At 64.8% G+C, this 20,840-nt stretch overlaps 2 protein-coding genes across 19 annotated transcripts; both read right to left on the bottom strand.

Moving 5' to 3' along the window:
* Positions 1–1,655: 1,655 nt before the first annotated feature.
* Positions 1,656–5,752, bottom strand: NAPRT (nicotinate phosphoribosyltransferase). 3 transcript variants are annotated; one of them, XM_081070719.1, is made up of 13 exons: positions 5,455–5,752; positions 4,410–4,537; positions 4,250–4,332; positions 3,953–4,083; positions 3,733–3,848; positions 3,315–3,511; positions 3,091–3,231; positions 2,750–2,834; positions 2,536–2,616; positions 2,339–2,441; positions 2,098–2,252; positions 1,892–1,999; positions 1,656–1,812 (listed from the first exon to the last, which is right to left on the bottom strand). In XM_081070719.1, exons 1-13 carry the CDS (start codon positions 5,600–5,602, stop codon positions 1,750–1,752), a joined length of 1,539 nt encoding a protein of 512 aa, XP_080926845.1. In that variant the 5' UTR covers positions 5,603–5,752; the 3' UTR covers positions 1,656–1,749. The 3 variants fall into 3 exon arrangements, with proteins under 3 accessions (XP_080926845.1, XP_080926846.1, XP_080926844.1); XM_081070720.1 differs by having other exon boundaries at positions 5,477–5,587; XM_081070718.1 differs by lacking the exon at positions 5,455–5,752 and adding an exon at positions 4,714–5,076.
* A 513-nt stretch (positions 5,753–6,265) lies between these two features.
* EEF1D (eukaryotic translation elongation factor 1 delta) lies at positions 6,266–20,027 on the bottom strand. Of its 16 annotated transcripts, none has more exons than XM_081070705.1 (9): positions 19,426–19,487; positions 15,447–15,706; positions 10,785–10,908; positions 10,361–10,432; positions 7,364–7,463; positions 7,180–7,280; positions 6,874–7,092; positions 6,465–6,659; positions 6,266–6,361 (listed from the first exon to the last, which is right to left on the bottom strand). In XM_081070705.1, exons 3-9 carry the CDS (start codon positions 10,899–10,901, stop codon positions 6,323–6,325), a joined length of 843 nt encoding a protein of 280 aa, XP_080926831.1. In that variant the 5' UTR covers positions 10,902–10,908; positions 15,447–15,706; positions 19,426–19,487; the 3' UTR covers positions 6,266–6,322. The 16 variants fall into 16 exon arrangements, with proteins under 16 accessions (XP_080926831.1, XP_080926829.1, XP_080926817.1 ...); XM_081070703.1 differs by lacking the exon at positions 10,361–10,432 and adding an exon at positions 12,531–13,621 and having other exon boundaries at positions 19,426–19,465; XM_081070691.1 differs by lacking the exon at positions 19,426–19,487 and adding an exon at positions 12,531–13,621 and having other exon boundaries at positions 15,447–16,011.
* Positions 20,028–20,840: the final 813 nt, after the last annotated feature.

Raw genomic sequence — 20,840 nt, 5'->3', positions numbered from 1 at the left:
TGCCCACTGAGGACTAGTGAGAGGTCCTCCTGCCCTGACTGTTGGTGCTGAGAAGCCAGCCTGAAGCCTGAGTATCTGGGAGCTGGCTTTGCCCACCAGGGCCCTGGGGGAGGGGCATGATTCCCAGGAGGTGGTGGGTCTGCAAGGGGGCGGGGGAAGAAGGGTCCTCGACCCTGATCTCCAGCCCCACTGAACAGGGGCTGAGCCAGGGGCATTGGGGCAGGTGTGGACAACCTGAGGAGGCCCTAGCAGGGTCCAGACGTCTGAGCCCAGCCCCGAGCTGAGTCCTGGCCTGATTCAGCCCTAAAGCAGTCCAGCCTGGACCTGGACCTGGGCTGTCCCCTCTGCATTCCAACCCAGCCAGACTTCCTGGGGACAGGCATGACTGGGAGAGCTGTCGCCACCTCTGAGCTCTGGCAGCCCTGGGGTGGAGCAAATGAGGGGAGCTGCACCTGCCTCCTCTTGCCGGTTGACTTGTTGGGGTGGGCCCTCTAGGTCCTAGACAGTTCTGAGGTGCCCTCACCCCCTAGTGCTGGACCACAGGGTTCCTGGGTCCTGGCTCCTAGGAAGTGAGTATGCAGCTGAGAAGTGGTGACCTGTGAGTACCTGGGACCCAGTTTTGGTGTGTGTGTGTGTGTGTGTGTGTGTGTGTGTGTGTCTCCACGCCTCATGCTCCTCAGGGCTGGCCTAACTAGGCCTCTGCTCCAAATCCCCACTCTCACTCTAACACAGCAACAGAGCAGGCAATGCCTGCCCGAACCCAAGGAACCAGTAGAGCCAGTTGGGCCAAATACCTGGGCAGGAGGAAGTGCTGCGGAAAGCGCCCCAGCCATCCAGCACTCCCCCACATGCTCCTGTCCCTGTGCCACCTCCTGCTGCCAAATGGGAGAGGCCCAAGCCCCACCCTCTGTCCTGTATCCTGCACAGTCTAGAACCTCTCCTGGGCAGGTCCTCTGGAGCTGACGTTGCCAAAGCTGGTGGAGACCCGACTAGCTTGCCTGCAGTCACAGCCAGCCCAGGACCACGGGGCAACTTCTTCGGCGACTCTAGTGTAGGCCCCTGACCCTCCTCTCCATTCCGAGGCCTCTTAGGACAGGAACTGGGTCCCCAAGGCCCAGGTGGGGCTGCCCATGACAGATGCCCGGGTCTGGAGAGAGCCAGACGGATGGAGTGCAGGGTCCCCAAGGCAGAGCTGTGCAGGGCTGCTGGCAGCAGGAGGGGACACCTGGGTTTTTCCTTGGCTTGGGAAGCTTGAGGTGTCCCATTGACCCTGAGCCCAGGGCAGTGCCCTTGGCAGGTGTGGGAGCCACCCTTGGACACAGGAAGCCCCGAGCCCCTCTTTCTTGCACCTCATCCCCACCCCATGGCTCCTGCTTGAGCCTCCAGCAGAGAGAGGCCTCCCGCGGTATCCACACCTGCGGGCTGGATACCGAAGTCCACCCCGTCCCCACAGCCCTGCCCTCTCCAGCCTCAGATCTGCTCTTGAGGTCCAGCTCCGCGAGCTGGCACAGCTCCGGCCTTGGCCTAGCTCCCAACCACCCTCAGGCCTCAGCACAGAGCTGTCTCCTCACCCAGACTAGGCCTGGCCCTTCCTGAAAGCATGAGCCCTCACTCTGATTCCCAACTCCAGCCCACCTGAAGGCTCTGGGGGCTGGTGAGTAGCAGGCTAGGTGAAGAAATGACACACGACAAGTTGTGGGGGACAGTGAGTGACTCGTGTTAATTTCAGGCAGCCCCACCATGGGGCTCTCACTGAGGGCCTCCAGCACTCAGTCTGGCCACCAGGGCCTGCAGCTTCTCAGACAGCGCCACCTGCGGGAGCAGAGACAAGGACAATGGGTGGCAGTAGGAGTGGGCGGCACACAGGGCTGGTGCCACTTCCTCCACCCACCTGGTACAGCTCAGGCTGCTCCAGCCTCCTGTGTGCGGGGCTGAGAAGGCTCAGCGACAGCTGGGCAAATGCTCTAGATTCAGCCAGAGATGGGAGGGGCTCACACAGCTGGGGGGGGGAGAGAAGGAACGGGTTGGCAAAAGGTCACAGGTCAGGGGTTGATTTGGGTTGTAGGTGCAGATGAAGGGGGTGCGTGGGGTGGTCACCTGTCCCTCCTGGACCCAGAGTCGCAGCAGCGGCTCCACGTGGGCTGGCCTCACGGTACGGGACGCCTGGGCCCCTCGTGGCCAGACTCTCAGTTCCTGGCCAGCCTGGGGTGGGGGCTCCTCTGCCAACTGCAGCAGGTCCAACAGCAGGGACCCTGTGTATGTGTGGGAGGGAGGGACACCAAGAATAGTGTAGGGGCCTGGGGACTTGAGGGGTGCCAGCGGGGTGGGAGGGCCTCACCATCAGAGCCCAGGAGCCGAAAGGCGGCCTTGCTCCCAGGCAATGTCTGCTTGTCAGGGTCCTCTGTCAGCTTCATGCGTGGCTGGCCTCCCACAGACACCAGCTGTGGGGACGAGGTGTTGGGAGAGTTGGACCCTTCTACTGCAGCCCATGATGCCCCTGGCCCAAACCCACTGAGCCCCAGACTCTGTCTCCACCTTGTAGACGCAACCCAGGGAAGGCTGGCGAGGGCAGGTGACCACGCTGGTGCCAATGCCAATGATGTTCACCTCACTGCCCTGGAGGATAGGAGGGGAGGGGTCACTGAGCTCGCCCAGCAGGGGCCCTTCCAGCCACCCCGCCGCTGAGCCCGCCCCACCCCGCCCACGTCCCGCCTCTGCCCCACCCCACCCCACCCCTACCCCACCTCACCTCCTGGGCCAGTCGGGCCAGCTCTCCCTCGTCAATGTTGTTGCTGACAGCGATGGGGACCGACTCCAGCCAGGGCACCTGGAACCTGTAATGGGAGGAAGGGGCAGCCCCTCAGAAGTTTCTAATTCACCTGGACTCCCTCCCTCCGCAGCCACGCATCCCCACCCCCAGCTCCCGGAAGACTCTGCCCCAGCCACCTGGCTGTGGCATCCCCCCCAGGGCCACACTGCCTCCACTGAGGTAGGCTCTCACAGCTCTTCACTGTGGGAAGGGCACGGCCCTTCCCTCGCTCTGCCCCACGGGGAGTCTCTCAGCAGGCCCGGCCCCTCCCAGGGACTCACCGGGCTGCAGAGGTCCTGAGGTGCGCACGGATCTCCTGGGCCTGCCGGAGCAGGTCACCGCTGTCCAGCCTCACGCCTACGGCCCGGTAGCCCAGCTCACCCAGGGCCAGGGCTACTGCAAGGAAGTTGGGAAGACCACTCCTGCGGGCAGGGACAAGGGTATGGGGGGGCTGCTGCTGCTCCGCTGCGCACCCACCTCCCCCAGGGGGCTGCCTGGGCCTCACCTCCGTACACTGTAGGTGTCCAGCAGGCCCTGGAAGGCCTGGGGAAAGGCCAAGGCATAGGCCACAAAGGCTGCCCGCTCACCAGGGTGCGGCTCTTGCACCCCCAGCCCCAGGTGGGCACACACGCGCTCCAGCCATGCCTCCACACAAGTGACCAGGTTCACCCTGGGGCCTGGACCAGCAGCTGGAGCCAACATCTAGGGAGAGGGGTCGGTGAAGGATGGGGGACACAGAGTGCAGCGTGGGGCCTGCTTCCCCCAGGGTTTAAGATCTGAGCAGGGGTGCTGCCAGCAGCCAGCCAGCTTCCCAGAGCTGCTGGTGGGCTAGGTATGGCATCTGCCTTTGTGCAGGCAGCAACTGGGTCCCCTCCCCCAGGCAAGGGCTGGCTTTAAGTGCAGCCAAGGAGAGGGTTACTCACCGGGTCAGGAGGCACCTCAGTGCCTGAAAAGGAAGTGACGAAGGAATGCGCCAGGGTTCCTGCCACTGGGACACCACGCAGCTGTCCTGCCAGCACGTTGCTGCTGGCATCAAAGCCTAGACCAGGGCACCAGGCAGGGTTGGGGGGCTTCAGGCGGTGGGCAAGGGGCCCTGCAGCAAGTCTCCTCCCCCCACCCTTAATTCCCTCCCGTGACCCTCACCGCCTAGATAGCTGTAGGTAGAGGCTGTTAGACCCCCGTTGGGGCCCTGAGCGCGCCGCAGCCCCATCTCCAGCAGCCGCTTCTCTGGCCCGGCTATCAGGCGAAGCCGCGCCGCATTGGTGGCTATCAGGCTGTGGGGAGCAGGGGACCCTGGGTTAGGGTCAGGAGGCCACCAGAGCCCGACCTCTCTTGGAGACCCTGCGTCCCACCCACACAGTTCGGAGCCACGCCCACATTCGCAAGGGCGGGTCCCCTGGAAGTCTGAGCTCGGTGGCGCCCCGGGCGGGTCAGTCCCACCTGGCATAGCTGACCAGGCAGAGGAGCGGCGTCTCCAGCAGCTGCACCACCAGGAGCGGCCCAGACACTTGCAGCAATGGCACCTGCGAGGAGGATGTCAGCGGGGCGCCGCCCGGCCCCGCTCAGGCCCACCCCTCCGTCCCGTTCAGCCCGCACTCACGCCGGGTAAAGCGAGGGAGCCCTCGGGCAGGGCCCGCACCGTCACCCCGGAGCAGTCGAGACTCCGGAGATGCTCGAAGAACGCGGGGTCAGTATCTGGCGGCAGCACCGAGGCCAGGAACTGCACGTCTGTGGGCGACAGAGGCCCGCGTGGGCTGGGGCGAGCGTGCGGCAGTGGGGAGCGCGTGGCGGAGACGTCTTATCCCGCCGAATGGGCCTCGTCGGGGCGCGAGAAGGGGACTTGGGCAGGAGGGTCCTGCCTGGGTGGTGGGACTCCAGGCGGGGAGGACGGCCCACGGGGGTACCTGCATCTTGCAGGCGGAAGGCGTGCAGGAAGCGCAAGCAGTCGCGCAGCCCCGCGGCCAGGGCGAAGGCGCCGCCGAACGGGCAGCGGCGGAAGAAGAGCTCGAACTCGGCGGGCTCGCGCGCCCGGCCCGCGCGCCAGTAGCCCAGCGCCATGGTGGCCTGGTAGAGGTCGGTGAGCAGCGGCCGCGCCGCTGCGCGCCCCTCGGGGTCCTGCTCTGCAGCCATGTCGCCCGACACCGGGACTCTGACCTCCCCGCCCCGCCCCGCCCGGTCACGTGACACGGTGCTCCCCAATGGCCAGCACCGCGCACCAGGGGCCCCGAGGGTGGGGATACCCTGGGAACGCGGCGTTCCCCGGCAACTAGAACGGGCGGAGCGGGTCTGCCGGCCTCGTGACGCGGCTGGAGTGGGGGATGTGTCCGCAGCCGCAGGACAGCCCAGCTCCTCCCGGCCCCGCCCCCTGGCCCGGAACTCCAGCAATGGGTGCCGAGGGCAGTGGTGACTCCACCGCCAGCTAAACTTTGTCCCCGCGCCACCCAGAAGCCAAGCCCGGCCTGGAGAGGCAGCAGAGGTGGTTCTAAATTCAGCTGGCACCACGGGGCTGGGGTCCTGCGCCCTCAGCCCCACAGGAGTCCTGTAAAACCCTGACCGTCACCTCAATGCCCCCACCGAAGGGCAACCCATGCCCTTGTGGCTCCAGGCCCCAGAGAACACCAGCTCTGACCAGGACAACAGCCCACCTTCCTCCCAAAGAACGGCTACCTCTCCAGCCACGTTGGGCAACAGTCCAGGGGAGGAGCCAGTAGTGCCCAGACAGGGAAGGGGAGACGGCAGGCAGGACAGCAGGCCAGGACAGCAGGCCGGACTCCATAGAGCAATGGACTCCATAGAGCAATGAGTACATCATGGGCTCTGTCCAGGTCTCCAGCTGTGGACCAGACAGGCGTGCACTGGGTGTGTGAGAGAGCGCATGTGCGTGTGTAGAGTGCCCCCCTGGAGGATGGGACAGGGCCAGGACCACGGGGTCCTCAGGGCCGAGGAACGAAGCCCAGCATTCTTCCTAGAGACAGTGGGCCCTGGCCAGGTCTCACACAGGTCAGACCTGGCAGCGCTGGGGCCTGGTCACAGCAGCAGGGCCAGGTTGGCCGCTGGGACCTCTCTTTCCTGCACAGCTGCAGGCTGGCACTTTTGCTCAGCTAGGAATGTAGCCGAGCTGAGGAACAGTGCAGAGACAGTGCAGAGACGGAGGGGAGGGCGGGGCTGCCTCCTGGGCCTCTTGCAGGGAAGGCGCCAAGGCAAGCTCTGCTCCTGCCTTCAACAGCTTGACTGGTGGATGAGGACAGGTGGGCGGCTGCGAGATGGAGCAGAGACCCAGAGGGGTGAGCTACCCCGGCCCTGAGGAGGCTGCGCAAAGGCCAGGTGACAGGCAGGCTATGGCTCCTGGGACCAGCAGTGTAGGAGCAGGGACACTACTGAGACCTGGGACCTGGCAATGCTGCTCACGGAACGCCGCCCACCCCCAGGGCCCAGACCAGGACAGGAGCCAGAGCGCTGGATCTCAGTCTTTAATGGCTGCAGGCCAGAGCCGCGCCCAGGCCCACTGCGGACTTAGATCTTGTTGAAAGCAGCAATGTCCACGCTCTGCACCTGGGGAGAGGAAGGAGGCCAGTGGTCACGTGGGGCCATGTCCCCAAGGCCCACCCGCTCCTGTCCCCTGCAGACCAGCCCCTGTGGGGGCCCCCCCACTCACGTGCTCCTCGAACTTGGTGATCTCCTCTTCCAGCAGGTCGGTCCCCACCTTCTCATCCTCCACCACACACTGGATCTGTAGCTTGCGGATGCCGTAGCCCACGGGCACCAGCTTGGAGCCCCCCCAGGTCAGCCCATCCAGCTGGACTGAGCGCACGCAGGCCTCCAGTTGGGCCATGTCCGTCTCGTCATCCCACTGGGGACAGAGGGGAGGACAGGTTGGGGCAGGAGCTTGTGACACTGGGGAGCCACCCCGCAGCACAGCAGAGCGCGTTTCTCAGGGCCCCGCGAGCCGCCGGAGTTACCCCTGCCCGCCCCGTGTCTGTCCTTAGCCCGAGGTCTCTGACTTGGCTCTCACTTGCCACCAGGACCACAGGCGGGGGTCGGGGGGTCAGAGATGGGCCACTCACGGGCTTGACGTCCAGGAGGATGGAGGATTTGGCCACCAGCGCGGGCTTCTTGGCCTTCTTCTCCGCGTACTGCCGCAGCCGCTCCTCCCGCAGGCGCGTGGCCTCCTTGTCGTCCTCCTCGTCACTGCCAAACAGGTCGATGTCATCGTCCTCGTCATCCTCTGTGGCAGTGGCCGCCTTCTTGGTGGAGGGCTCCACTTGGCGCATCGGGGACACGTGCTGCCGAGGGGGAGTGGAGGCTGGGACCCGCACAGCTTGGCTGGGGGGCCCGGGGGACCTGGGACCCTGGGCCTAGGTGGCGCTCACCTGGGTCTGTGGGGCTGTGGCGCGGTGGGCTGGCGAGCCCTTCTCCAGCACAGCCAGCCGGGCCTCCAGCTTGCAGACGGCCTGCTGCAGGTCCTGCACCACTGCAGGAGCCAAGGGGACTGGTCAGGGGGCCAGGGCCAGGCGGGGACCCCCTCCCCCACCCCAATCAGGGTCAGGGCCTCACCGCCTCGCAGGCTCTGGTTCTCCACCTCTAGGCTGGCGATGCGGGTGATGAGCTCACTGTGGTCTCCGCCAGGTCCACCGGAGGCCCCCGGGCCTGAGCTCTGCAAGGCAGGGGGAGGGTGACAGCTTGGCACCCCAGCCTGCTCCTATGGTCCCCGCCATTCACAGCCACTCGTAAGTGTAGCCCTGAGCTGGGTCCGCCTGCCATGCTCCACCCAGGAGGGGGAGGAGCCTTGAGAGCAGGGACCACGGTGACACTGAAAAGCAGAAAGGGCCCAGGGCAGCCCCCACATGGAGGCAGCGGGAGCTCAGAGCCAGGGCCAGCACTGCCCAGCAGAGCAGAAGGAAGCGGAGGGCTGCCGGTCCCAGGAACAGCAGGAAGGAGCATGCCACCCCGCAGCAGCCAGCACAGCACCCTGCCTCCCTGGGCCACGCAACCACCGTCTGGCTCACCAAGCCCACCCTTGAGGGCTCTGGGCAACCCAGGAACCCAAGCCTGGCTCCCACTGCCTGACCCACGCAATGCTGCCCAAGGAGCTCACACCTGAGTCACACTCTAGGGGCCTACGTGCAGCCCAGCGAAATTGCACCAAGGACAGGATTCCCTGTCCCCCTCAGGTGTCCAATCAGAGACCTGGGCCTGAGGTCCACCTGCCAAGCAGCCAAAGGACAAGCCACGTGGCCTCCCCTTACTCTGTATTCCCCCCGAACCATGGTCCCCAGAGAGGACAGGCCGCCAAGTGCCTGGCTCCCGGCCAGAGTACTGGGCAGTGACCCACCCACCAGCTTGCTCCTCGCAGAGCTGGCCCAGGGTGGACAGGGCACTGTGTGGCTGCAGAAGGAACACTGACCAGCACGGCCCAGGGGGTCCTGCTCACTTCGTTCCCCTCCTCAGCTCAATGCAGGCCCCACCTCCTACTTCAGTCAGTCAATGGCACACCACCCACCGGCAGCTCTCCAGGGTGTCTCCCTAGACCACTGTCCCCCACGGGCACTCAGCTCCCAATGCCCTTCCCACTAAGATCCCTGATGGCTTCTGTCACACACGGATGAAAGCCAGAACCTCCTGCTCCTGCCGGCCGGCTCAGCAGGCTCCCCTCCCAGGGCGCCATGCTCCAGCGAAGTGACGCCGATGCCGGTGGCAGGCTGGAGCCGAGTCTCCCCGCAAGCAGTGTTATCAGACCTCTCCAGGAAGCCTATGCCTGGGCACTACCGCCCCCTGCCCTCCCTGCACACAAGCTCATTCCAAAGCAAGGACGCGGCAGCCAGGGAGCCCAGGGCCTCTGCCGCAGAAAGGAGGGCCCAGGCGGCCCAGTCCAGGTACAGCTGTCGCAAGCCACAGGCAGCACTGCTCACCAAGGTTTGGTCTCCACCCTTACCCCCAGTGCTGTGTCTGGCACCAGGCACCCACGGGTGCTGAAGCCCGTGTCTGCTGAGCTCCACCCCACACTAGTCCGAGCCTGCGACTGGGTCAGCCCTGTCCTTTCCCGGGTCCTGTAAGCAGTGGCAGGACGTTCCTCTAACGTTCACGTCGATGTGGGGTCTTTACAGTGGTGACCTAGTTATAATGTGGGCATTAGGGTGGTCCTAACCCAATGACTGGTGTCCTTACAATAGACAGAGGGAAGATGACGCAAAACATGGCAGGAAACAGCCGTCTGTGTGCCCAGGAGACAGACCTCCGAAGGAACCAAGCCCGCCCAGACCTTGATCTTGGACTCCAGCCTTCAGATTGTGAGCAAATAAATGTCTATTGTTTAAACCATGGGGTCTGTGGTGCTTTAAACATTAGAGTAACGTCATTCAGCTGCTGACAGGGACCCGGGAAGGACGGTGCTGGCCAGCCCCAACATACTGTCCCCAAGCCCGAGCAGCATGGCATAGCTTTCCCCAAAGCCCAGGATCCAGAGCCGAGCCCAACACAGCCAGGCCTGAGGGTGGGAGGAGGGAGAGTTCCCGTAGCTTAGAGCTGCTGAGCCCCGGCAGCAAAAACCTCGTGCCACTTGGCTCCCTGTCTGCCTGGCCTGAACCTGGTCGGGTAGAAGGCAACGCAGGGGCAGAGAGGGCCCAAGTGTGCAGGAGGCCCTGCAGTGCGGTGGTCCCACTTCCTGGGGGACAACGGCCCAAGGCTGCCCAGCCTGTGGCCCGGTAGCCAGGCCATGTCAACCAGCTGTGCAGCCAAGGGACCTCACATGACAAAAAGGACTTTGCAGATGTCATGGGGTTGAGATGCTTCTGGATTATGCAGGTGGGCCCAGTGTTATCACAAGGTCCATATGTGAGAGAAGCAAGGAGAGAAGGGATGGGACAGAGGCAAACATCAGTCATGATACTGCTGGCCAGAAGCCACAGGCCAAAGAGCATGGGCAGCTTCTCCAAGTTGGAGAAAGCAAAGAAATGGCTTCTCTCCTGGGGTCTCCAGAAGGAGCACAGCCGTGCTGACACCATGTCAGGACACACCCCTGCGTCCCAAAGGGAGAATGAGGTCTTGGTTCCGAGGGCCAGGACAGCGGAGCAGCAGGTCTGCCACCTCCTAGGGCCAAGCTCCCTGAACAGGTTGGGGCACAGCTGGACGGGGCTGTCCCCTTCTGTCCCCACCTGGGATCCCAAAGGCCGAGCTGGGCTGCAGGGCGCCTCCCTGGGCCTCAAATTCACGGTGGTGCCGATTCTGACTTGAACCCCACACTCTGTGAACCCTCTCTCTGGGAAGCGCAAGGCCTCAGGGAGAGACAGATGCCAGGCTCTCACATGGCCGCAGGCGTGTGCCCACAAGCGGCCAGGGCGAGCGGGGAGAGCCGGGGAAGCACCAGCAAGCAGGCAAGAGGCCCGGCAGGAAGGAAGGCTCCCAGGTCTGGGTCCCGGCAGGAGCACAGCACTGCACACCTTGCCCGAACTGCTCCAAAGGCCACAGCCAGCAGTCGTGGGGGAAGTGGGGCGTGCCGTTGGCGTGAGGGCGGCCGCACTAGCGCGCCGGCAGCACTCAGGCCGCGGTACTCACTCCAGCCAGGGATTTCTGGATGTTCTCTCTGGCTCTCGCAATGTCCCGCAGGATCACGCTGGCGCCGTTCTCCTGCAGATAGTGCAGAAAGAACCAGTCTTTTTTTTTTTTTCATTAAAAAATTTTAACTTCCAAAACATAAAAAAGGAGCCCTTGTGTGGACAGCGGGCGTGTGGTGCGCAGAACGAGCTCAGCAGGCAGAAGCGCAGGGTGCTGGAGTCTTGCAGCCCTGACCACAGGCCCAGCCCAGGCCCGGGAGACGGTGGGGGCGCGTTGTCCCATGCTGCGACAGGAGCAGATCCAGCACCCCAGGAGCCAGCCAGGGCCACCCCGCCAAAGACCCCTCCACCTGGAGCAGCCGCTGGGCACAATGTGCCTGTCCTCCTGGTGCTGCAGACACTGTGGCCCCAAGCGCAGCCCCTACCTGGCGCGAGCAGCCAGCCACAGGCCCGTTCATCTGCTCGTAGAATTTCCTTTCTGCATCGTCATACTTGAACTTGTCGAACCAGATCTTCTCGTGCACGAGGAAGTTTGTGGCCATTTTCCTGCTGGGAGGAGAAGGAGAGGAGGCTAAGACAACCTGGCCTGCACTGGCACCCCTGCCAACAGCCTGGGCACCGAGGGGCAGGCAGGCCGTCCCAGTCCTTGGGTGACAGGGGCTCCAGGCACCGGGGCAGAGCATGAGTGTTCTCAGCAGGGCCGGAGAGCCTGTATGCCCCTCCCCCCACAGGCTTCCCTCAGTGCCCAGGCGGGTCCCAGGCCTGTTCCCAAGACCAGTGGCTCTCAGAGTGTGGCCAGGAACTTCTGGGGGTCCCCGAGACCCTCCGTTTTCCGAGCACACACGTGTACGAGGCCGGGTTTAGGTCAGTCAGACAACACACCCAGCCTGAGTGCAGAGCAGGGGAGAGAGCACACCGCCTGAGCCAGACACTGACTCACATTCCCACGATGTGAAACGAAGCCACGCACTCACTGGAGGCTTTTCTCACAGAAAAACTCCGTGTCATAAAAACATGCTGTCAGTCCTAATGTCTACCCTCAAATTTACTCTCATTCTTTAATAAACACTTTTAGCATCTGTTTTAAGTGCAAATGTGGTAAAAATGGACAGACATGACAAAAGCTCTTTGGGGACCGGAGACATGAAGCTTGAGAACTGCTGCTCTGGACCAGGACAAGCCGCCTGCAGGAGAGCCACACCCAGCCGGCGCTTTGCAAGTCGCTGCTCTGCCACACACACCTGCCGGCCGTCTGCTGCTGTCCCACGCTCGGCAAGGTGGGAGCAACCAGACCTGGGCCTGCAGAGCCCTTCCTGTTCCTCACCGAATGGGACAGAAACAGACCCCAGGCCGCCACTGGACCTTGCCAAGTGACCCCGTGACAAGAGGGGGTGGGTCCCATGAACCTGCTCCACCCCCACCCCACGAGGAGCGAGACCACCATGAACCCCCCCTAAGCATCACCCCCCCCCCACAATGGTGCCGTTCCTCACACCAAGATCAACCCCAGAGGGCAGAACCAAGGGGCCCAGGCCAGCACTGGAGGCCCAAGGGACCTCTCCAAGTCCCCACTGGCCCAGCCTGGGACACAGCTGCCTACACGCCAGCCCTCACCCAGCCCAGCTGCACCTCGTCTTCCTTAGGGTTTGTGTGGCCCCCTGCCTGGGTCCAGCTCGCCACAACCCATTTTGTGGCCAGGCACTGGCCTGCCCCTGCCCCTGGTCTCAGAGATCACCAATGGTGCCTCAGGCTAAAAGCAAGTCTGCCTTCCTCAGCGGTGTCCCTCGGACTCAGGCTGCTCAGGTGGCCGTGTGCTGGGGGACCTGAGACACCCACCTTACCTCCGCAGTGCCCCAGGACAAGGGAGGCAGGGGTGGATGACAGGAGGGGCAGGCGGGGGCGTGGTGCCTCCCACGTCTTGCCCCACTGAGGCTCAGCCTTCAACGCTGCCCCAGGAGTTGCCCAGCCAATAGGGAATCCTGTGTGGGGCAGTCAGCCCTGTGCCAACCCCTTCCCTGCCCCAATAACTGTGACCCCCAAGGGGTGACCCTGGAGGCTGCACTGCTCAACCCACTAGTGCATCCAACTTAGCCGGGTCCAGCCGTCTCGGGGATAGCCCTGCTGGGGTGGGGGGCAGGGAGGAGAGCACCCGCCCAGCACGTTTCTCCTACTTGGGTCTCAGGGTGGACACAGATGGGCCAGCCCGGGCAGCGGGTCGGTGAGCCAGAGCCGTGGCCTCCAGGCGCCAGGCCATGCGCACGGCCTCGGCGGCATGGTAGCGGCACTCTGCGCTGTCGTAGGTGGGCTTGCTGAGCCAGGGGGCCTCGGCGTCCTTGTGCAGGAAGTACCAGTAGGGCAGGGCCGAGGGAATCACCCCATCGACCCGCCGAGGCCCGGCCCGCCGGCTCCCCACAGCGCTGCGGCCCGGCCGGTCTCTGCGGCCCCGCCTGGCGCCCTCGGCCTGGCCGACTTGCTCCTGCAGGCGCACCTTCCCAGGGGGGTGGCCGTCAAACAGGGCCTCGTAGAAACCCCTCTCGGCTGCGTCGTAGCGGGGCTTCTCCAGCCACACCTCCTGCACCAGGGCCTGCAGGCTGCCCAGCGGGGGCTGGCCGTTGGCCGGTGGGCTGGGCTGGCAGGTGAGGGCCAGGTCAGGGGCAGGTGCCGGCTGGCCTGTGTCGGGAGTCCCCTGCCTGTTGCTTCCCTCTGCAGCCAACAGCAAAGCCTGAGACCACTCCACGAACGCCCGCTCGGCCAGGTCGAAGGCAGACTTGTTGACCCAGACGCCCCAGGTTACGTGGTGGCAGGCCACCTGGCTTCCATGCGTGCAGGGACCTTTGGGGGCCAGAGCCTGCGGCCGGGCTGCCTGGGCAGCCACGTCTGCCAGCCTCTGACGATAGGAGCTCTCAGCCTGGTCGAAAAGCGGCTTGTCCAGCCAGACGTGGTCAGCCGAGAGGCCCAAAAGGGCCAGGTCTTCCTGGATGAGACAGCTCTTCGGGGAGCGCTTCCTCTTCTTCTGCAGGGGCTTTGCCCCCTCGCAGCCCTTCCCAGGGGCCCCCCTGCAGCTGCCCGGGGCCGCCGCCTCCGCGGCTGCCTCAGTGTCCTGCTGGCCAGGCCCATTCGCAGCAGGTGCCGTGGCTAGGAGTTGCTGGTGGGCGGCGGCTCGCATGGCCTCCTGCTCGTAGAAGCGCCGCTCCGCGTCCCCGTACTTCTGCTTGTGCTCCCAGACGGTCTCCAGAGCGCAGGAGGCCTTCCCGCTCCTCATCTTCCACGCAGCGTTAAAAGCAAGACAAGAAGATGGTTGAGCACAGCGAGCCAGCCCCTCCCCCGCAGCCCGGCCACGAGGTGGAGGCCCGGACGCTTCCCAAGGGGAGCCATCAGGCAACATGCAGGGATCCCAAGTCTAGCCCAGGGGAGCTCAGTACCGCAATAAACTAACACCGTACATCTGGGTGTGTAAACGCACGCATTCTCCTAACCGTACTTGTCTTTTCTAATCCAACATGCCCCAAGCTCTCCAAAGAAATCTGGAGAAGTTTCCAAACCTCTCTGGCCACAGAAACTTCTCACAGAATCTCCAGGTAGGCTCGCCTGATAAAATACACGATGCACTCAGTGAACTTACTTTTATGTGAACAACAAATAATCTTTAGAATAAGTACGCCCCACGAAACACGAGACTCCCTTATAACGATAAATTACTTGTTGTTCATGAGAGTGACACTGATGTCCTGTTTTGCTGAGTGTAGCCACCTCCCGAGGCACTGGTTTTCCCGAAAGCACATAGCTGCCTGAGGACGGCCCCTCACAGTGTGCCCAGCCTGTCGCCCATGCCCGTCACGGCCACAGTACCGTCCAGACATCACATGTTCCAAGAGGAGCTGCCTAGGGTCTTAGATGGGCTGGCCGCGCAGTGGCAGCTGGGCGCAAAGGGTGGAGGGCCCCACCTCCGGAAGACACCAGACACCGTGTCGGTGACCCTCTAAAGGGAACGAGCCCAGTGGCTCAGGCAGGGAGGGAGAAGCAGGCTCCACTGTCAGCTGCAGGCGCCTCCTAGCAAGAGGCAACCAGCTCACACCTTTGGGTGCACTAAACTAAGGGGCCACCAGGAATCTCTGAGCCCCGGGATGTCTGGAGACAGGTGGGGGGCTTGGCCCAACCTGTACTGTGGCCAATAGACAAGCCTGTGTGCCGGGAGCCTCCGCGTCCTCGCTGGAGATGACTTGAGGCGTCTGCTCCAAGGGCAGCTGGCCTGACAACAATGGCCTCACTCCGATCCTGCTGCTGGCACGGGGACCCCCCCCACCCGCCACTCTGCTCCTAGGCGTGGTGCTGTGGAAAGGCTGGCGCCCACTATGCTGACCAGACCAGAACGCTGAGGGACCCCCACTCAGCAAGAACAGGAGTCAGCCTCCTCTGATGGTGCGTCTAGGGTTCCCGAGCTCACTCGGCTGGCCTGATCCAGAGGGGTGGCTGTGAGAGGCACAGCGACTCCATCCCAGCCACAGGCCTGACTCGGGGCCCTGCTCCCCAAAGCAGAAGCCTCCTGCTGACTGCCCACCGCTAACCAAGGTGCTAACCCTCGGACCATCCCCGCCTCCCCTGCGTTTCTGGGTCGTTAGTGGAGCCTAAGCAAGGGCAGATCCACTGAGCCTTCATCCCCTGGGGACAAGGTCTCCAGAGGGAGGGCAGCCTTCCACCCTGGATGGGAAACCATTCCCCCAAACAAAACCAAAACCTGACTCCAGTTACCGTGGGGACGCGTGGACTAAGTCCTACACTGCCTAGCACTTCGGGGAGATTCCCCCTTGTCCTGAGGGGCGCCTTGGGGGCCTCTAATGGCACATGCCTCAGGTCTCTTCTGAGGTCCCAGAGAGGAGTTGGGGCCGCCCCCAGGTGCCTTCCTGCCAGGCTGGCAGTAGTGGGAGGTAGGGCATTGTGACATCACCCACTGTCCCAGAGGGGGCAGCAGGCTGCCTAGGCAGGGTGTGTGTGCCCTCTGACCTCTGACGCCAAGCCCCCTCAGCCCTGCCCACACGGCTGGACCCCCTGTGCCCAAGCCCTGCAGGGGCTGTAGCTCTGTGCCCTACCCACAGTCCTGACCCGCTCAGGGAACAGCTGGTCAGCCCAGGGAAGCACTGAGACCACACTCGCTGCTGCTCCCCCCGACGGATCAAGGTCAGAAGCACGGCAAATCCAGCTCCTCTGTGTTCCAGACGACAAGGACAGAAGCCAGCAGCCTGGCAAGCCAGGCCCCGCACTCTCCAGGAGCAGTGCCGGCTACGCTGGGGCTTCCCAGTCTCAGATGAAGGGCACACAGGACAGGTGTACTTACTTTCACTCTGACCTCCTAGGACAGCATGAAGAGAAAGCAGCAAGTTAGAGGCATTCAGACAGGGCAGCCCTTTGAGGAGCTGCTCGGTGAGGCGGCGTGCAGGCGAGCGGTGGACACATGGTGAGCACAGGCCCACCACCAGAACGCCAGCAGGCCGCCCGGGTAGCAAGGCTGTCATCACTCGAAACGGGCATGCTGGGCTTCCCCTTGACTGGAGCCCACGCAGGCGCCAGAAGCACCATCTCAACAGCCCCCACCTGCTCCTCGCTCAGGCTGAGGCAACCTGGGGCAGGTGTGCCAGCACCGAGTGCCCCCACTGTCCACCTGAAGCTGTGAAAGGACCCAGCCCCACGCTGCCACTGGTCCAGGCTGCTCCCCAAGGAGCAGTTCTGATAAAGTGCAAGACGGCAAGGGCCACACAGCGGTCTCCGCAGCCACCGTGCCTCAGGGCCAATGACGAAACACAGCACCACCAAAGGACTCTGAGGGACACAAAGTCTCCCCGTGTGGCAAAAGGACAGGGCTTACAGCTCATTCACAGATGGGGAAACGCCACAGAAGCTAGGGGCCACACCCAAACTCATAGGAGGTGGCAGCCCGCCCGAGGAAACTAAGAAGCCAACTCTAAGAGGCCCGCTGGGCACAGATGACATGCCCTGCCCACGGTGCCCTGCCCTGGGGTCCCCCGCAGCTACTCAGCACCAGAGTTCTTAAGACTCTGTCTCCCTTCTCCAATGGGAGCTCTGGGGACATGCTACCCAGGTCCCTGCGTAGCATGAAGTCACTGCCGGATGGGGGTGCACAAGGTGCCCTGCAGGGGTGGATAGACAAGCTGGCACCAAGGGGAGGCAGCTCCCCTCAGAGCACACAGGTCCTGGGCAGGCTGCCTGCAGGAGCACAGCCACGCGGGCTGCTCAGGAGGTGAGGCTCTGGGGCGGGGGGCAGACAGGGTATGGCACTGGGGGTCAAGGGCGCTCTGCAGACAGTGACGGAGCCTCACCTGGGGAGGCTGGTCACAGCTGAGAGCAGTGGAGAGCCACCCGGGGCGAAGCCAATGCTGGGACAGGGCCAACAGCACCCACAGCGACGCTTCTGGCTCCCCCCATTCTGCTGCTAGGTCCCAAGACAGCCAAACAGCAGACGCAGGAGCCCACCTATGTCCTCTACCTCCCCTGTCCCGTGGGCCCTGCATTCCATAAGGACCCGCTGAGCTGAAACCCCATGTTTCCTAGTGGAAAAGTGAGGTGGAGTCTAAACACTTCCCTCTGAGGACAGAGACATGCCTACAGCTCTCCAGTGAGGACCCGGCGCTTCCACAGGGACACTCCTCTCCACGGTTTGTCCAGGCAGCAGTGGTCACAGCTTAGAGCATGGGGACGAAAACTCACAAACACCAGAGCAAGGACCAGAAGTGGCCTCAGGAGGCCCCTCGGCGGCTGGCTCGCTCACCTGCAGAGCCAGGAGGTGACCATCCCCACTGCGGCCCAACCCTGTCCATCAGGCACACTGAGACCTTTCTCATAAAGGGGGCGCTACCCCCGGTTCTTGGGGGCCTCCAGTTTGGGAGGCCCCAGTGGGACCATAGCCTGCCTGGCCACCAGGCCGTGGCGAAGGCAGTTGACACGGTTGAGGTGGTCCTGGTTAAAGACGGCCCCTGTCTGGATGCTCCCAGCCCAGTGCACCAAAACATGTCCAGGGCATGTGTGGGCCATGGGCCCTTCTCGGCCAGCTGAACCAAGAGGTGCCAGCACGAGGAACCCACCCACAGCCCCCACCCAGGGCACTCCTGGCTAGAGGGCCCTGAAGGAAGGTCAGGATGTGGCCTGGCAGAGCTGTGCCCAGCAGTGTCAGGTTTCTGGGAGGGGCCGGCCCCTCCCCTGGCTCCACCCTCCACACACCTTCCCATCCTCTGGGCGCAGCCCCCCTCTCCCCATTGCAGTCTCACAGGGAGGAGCTCCTAGATTGTGTGCCCAGGGGTCAAAAAATGCCCACCTGCCACTGGAAGTGAGACTGGCATGAGCAAGCATGCGGTGTGCTGCTCTGCCACTGGCTCGGCTTGCCCTGGGCCCCCGGCTGGCATGGCCGCGACGGCTGCTGCGCAGTAGAGCTGTGTGTGTGTACCTGCAGCAGCCGCCAGGACAGCCTCGAGCCCCTGAAACGTCACAGTCGATGAGAACAGACACGTAGCTACTGAGCAGCGGCACCAGCAGTGCAGGCCAGGTGCAGACGGCCGGGGTGCCCTCTGCCTCCCCTTGGCGGGTGCCACAGCCCCAAACTCCTACTCGGGCTCTCTGACTTCTGCCTCCTGGATAGTTCAGCCCCACTCAGAACTGCCAACCCATCTGACGGTAGGAAGGGGCCCCCACAGCCTCGGGGCTCACACTGTGGATACCCAAGTCACACCCCAGGCCTGACAACGGTCCCACCTCACGCCACAGCCTGTCAGTTCTATTTCTGTCCCAGCCCGTGTTGCTCCACCGGGACTGCCAGGTCCCTGCGTCCTTCCCTTGGGGCAACACTGGTTCTGCATGTGCTTCTCCGACCTTCATGTGCACACCTGGTGTGTCCCCAGGCCTCACACACAGCTGGGACACAGGAGTTGGAAGCAAGGCTCTGAGCTGGTGAGGTGAGCGGCTGGGATCCGTCTTCTTCCTCCAATGCCTTTGCTGCACCTCAGTGTCTCGCTGCCACCCGCTTCCAACACATATCATCTTAAAACTATGGGCACAGGGCCAGGGCTCGACAAACCCTCAGGCCAGCATTACCCGCATGCGGCCCCTGCAAAGTTGACAGTGGTACGTGACATGCTGGAGGACATTATTTCATGGACCTTTTAAAAAACATCACCTTAAGAAACCATTCACCAGAACCCCAGCCAAGCACATCTGCCCACCTATGCTGAAACCTGCAGCCTCACCCAGCTCCCAGCAGCAAAGCCCAGGAACCAGCCCATCTCCAGACGGCAGTCGTTCGGCCCATCGAGTGCAAGAAGGGACCCATAGTCCAGGGCTGCTTCTGCCCAGGCTCCCATGAACCCCACAGCAGCCCCACTGCACAGGGAAGAGACGGAGGCCTGGACTGGCACACGGCCCAGAACGCTGCCCTGCAGAGGGGGCAGCCGGAGCCTACTCCTTAGTTTGTGTGCCAGGCGCTCCATGAAGGCGCTCGATCAGGGGGCACGCTGCCCCCGGGACTGGGCACAAACTGCATCCGAGCCTGCACACTTCCTGCCTCGGCGAGCCCGGGGTACCCCAGCTGCTCCTGTGGGAGCCGCGGAAGGTGAAGACGTCCCTCCCTGCCCCAGGCCAGGCCCGCGAGGAGTTCACGCCGGCGTCAATTTCCGGGCCACCACCGTCCGGCAGGGACCACCCCAATGGCCGTCTGGCTCCAGGGTGGCCCCTCGTCCTGGAAACTCTGACACGCAGCCGCCATGGGGTCGCCACTGCACCCCTGGGCTGCAGCATCAGGCAGCCTTTCCCTTCTGCCACTCAAAGTGCCCCTTTTTCAGGAAGGCGTCTCCCTCCCCTTGACGGTGGCTTCCACGTCGGCTGCTGCCCGGACACCTTAACCAAGTCAAGACGCCAGTCGCGCTCAGAAAACCCTGGGCTCGTCACTCAGCAGTCACGTCCTTATTCCCTCCCGCGTCCGTGAGCCGCAGGTGCGTAGTGAACGCGCGCGGGACAAAGGAAGGCGTACAGGCCTGGGCCCCAGCGGCACACGCTGCCGTCACCCACCGACACGGGCCCACGCCGCCCTGGCAACCCCGCCGCCGTCCCGCCCGGCAGCCGCCGCGCGCGGCCGGCCACGTGGGCCGCGGGCCCCGCCCCTCCGCGCGCCCCGGGCCGCACTTGGCCCACGGCCCCCAGGCCGACACGCCGGCGGCACCTGCGCCGCGGTCCCTCAGGGCGCGGAGCCGCGAGCGCAGCCCGGGCCGCCCGCTCCCCGGCGCGTGGGGCCTGCGCGGCGCGTGCGGCTGCTTCGGGGCCCGCCGCGGTACTCACACGCCAGCCCGGGACGCGCTGACCGGGGAGGAGAGCTCGGCGGCGCGGGACGGCGGAGGAAAGAGACGGCCCGGCGGCGCGCACGGGAAGTGAAGCAGCGGGCTGTACCACGCGCCGCGGGAGGGCAGCGGGGGCCGCGGCTCGCGCGCGCCCCGCCCCGCCCCGCCGCCGGGCCCTCCGCGCGGCTCTCCCAGCGGCCGCCAACACGGAGGCCAGGGGGACACCAGCACGGGGCTCGTTGTCCCCCAAGGAGCCGGAGCGCACCACCGGGAACAGAGCCGCCCTCCGCCCGCCCCTCCTGCGCTGCGGGCCCAGTGGACTCGTCGGCACGGGGCGGAGCCAGCGCGCCTGCGTCCCGGGAGCCGGCGAGACAAAGGGGAGGGCCGAGGGCGGCCCCGCCCCCAGCGCCCCGCCCCGCGCGGCCGGCCGGCGGGCTTATGGCTCCTGCGCTCCCGCCGCCGCCGCCATGTACTCCGCGGGCCCCCCGCCAGGCCCGGCCCCGCGCCGCGGCCGCCGGCCCCCTCTCGGGCGCCCAGCGCAGCCGCCGCGGCCCCCCGCGCCCGCCCCGTCTCCCGCCGCGCGGCCCCGCGTGGCGGTGAAGATGGCCTTCCGCAAGGCCTACTCCATCAAGGACAAGTTGCAGGCCATCGAGCGCGTCAAGGGCGGCGAGCGGCAAGCCAGCGTGTGCCGCGACTTTGGCGTGCCCGGCGGCACGCTGCGCGGCTGGCTCAAGGACGAGCCGAAGCTGCGCTGGTTCCTGGAGCAGCTGGGCGGCGAGGTGGGCACGCAGCGCAAGAAGATGCGACTGGCCAACGAAGAGGAGATCGACCGCGCCGTGTACTCGTGGTTCCTGGCGCTGCGCCAGCACGGCGTGCCGTTGTCGGGGCCGCTCATCCAGGCGCAGGCCGAGGCCTTCGCGCGCCAGATCTACGGGCCCGAGTGCACCTTCAAGGCCAGCCACGGCTGGTTCTGGCGCTGGCAGAAGCGCCACGGCATCTCCAGCCAGCGCATCTACGGCGAGACCGAGCCCCCGGCTGTCAGCCCCGCGCCCGGCCCGCCCGTCAAGCCGGAGCCCGCGCAGCCCCCGGGCGCCGGCCCCGTGCCGGGCCGCGCCTCGGCCCCGTCGTCTCCAGCCGAGGGTGGCTACG

Source organism: Rhinolophus hipposideros (assembly GCF_964194185.1).
Source record: "Rhinolophus hipposideros genome assembly, chromosome: 13".
In the NCBI taxonomy this organism is placed as follows: Eukaryota; Metazoa; Chordata; class Mammalia; order Chiroptera; family Rhinolophidae; genus Rhinolophus; species Rhinolophus hipposideros.
Note: the sequence above shows the minus strand (reverse complement) of the source record. Positions and strands in the feature narration are given on the sequence as shown.

Coding starts and splice junctions, on each gene's coding strand:
- NAPRT (XM_081070718.1), bottom strand. CDS start 4,939: ATGGCTGCAGAGCAGGACCCCGAGGGGCGCGCAGCGGCGCGGCCGCTG. Junction 4,333..4,409: donor GCTCCCTCGCTTTACCCGGC/GTGAGTGCGGGC, acceptor TCCTCCTCGCAG/GTGCCATTGCTGCAAGTGTC. Junction 2,000..2,097: donor TCTGGGTCCAGGAGGGACAG/GTGACCACCCCA, acceptor TCCCCCCCCCAG/CTGTGTGAGCCCCTCCCATC.
- EEF1D (XM_081070691.1), bottom strand. CDS start 15,869: ATGACAGCCTTGCTACCCGGGCGGCCTGCTGGCGTTCTGGTGGTGGGC. Junction 10,909..12,530: donor GTGTCCACCCTGAGACCCAA/GTAGGAGAAACG, acceptor TTCTCCTCCCAG/CAGGAAAATGGCCACAAACT. Junction 6,660..6,873: donor TCCTCCTGGACGTCAAGCCC/GTGAGTGGCCCA, acceptor CTCTGTCCCCAG/TGGGATGACGAGACGGACAT.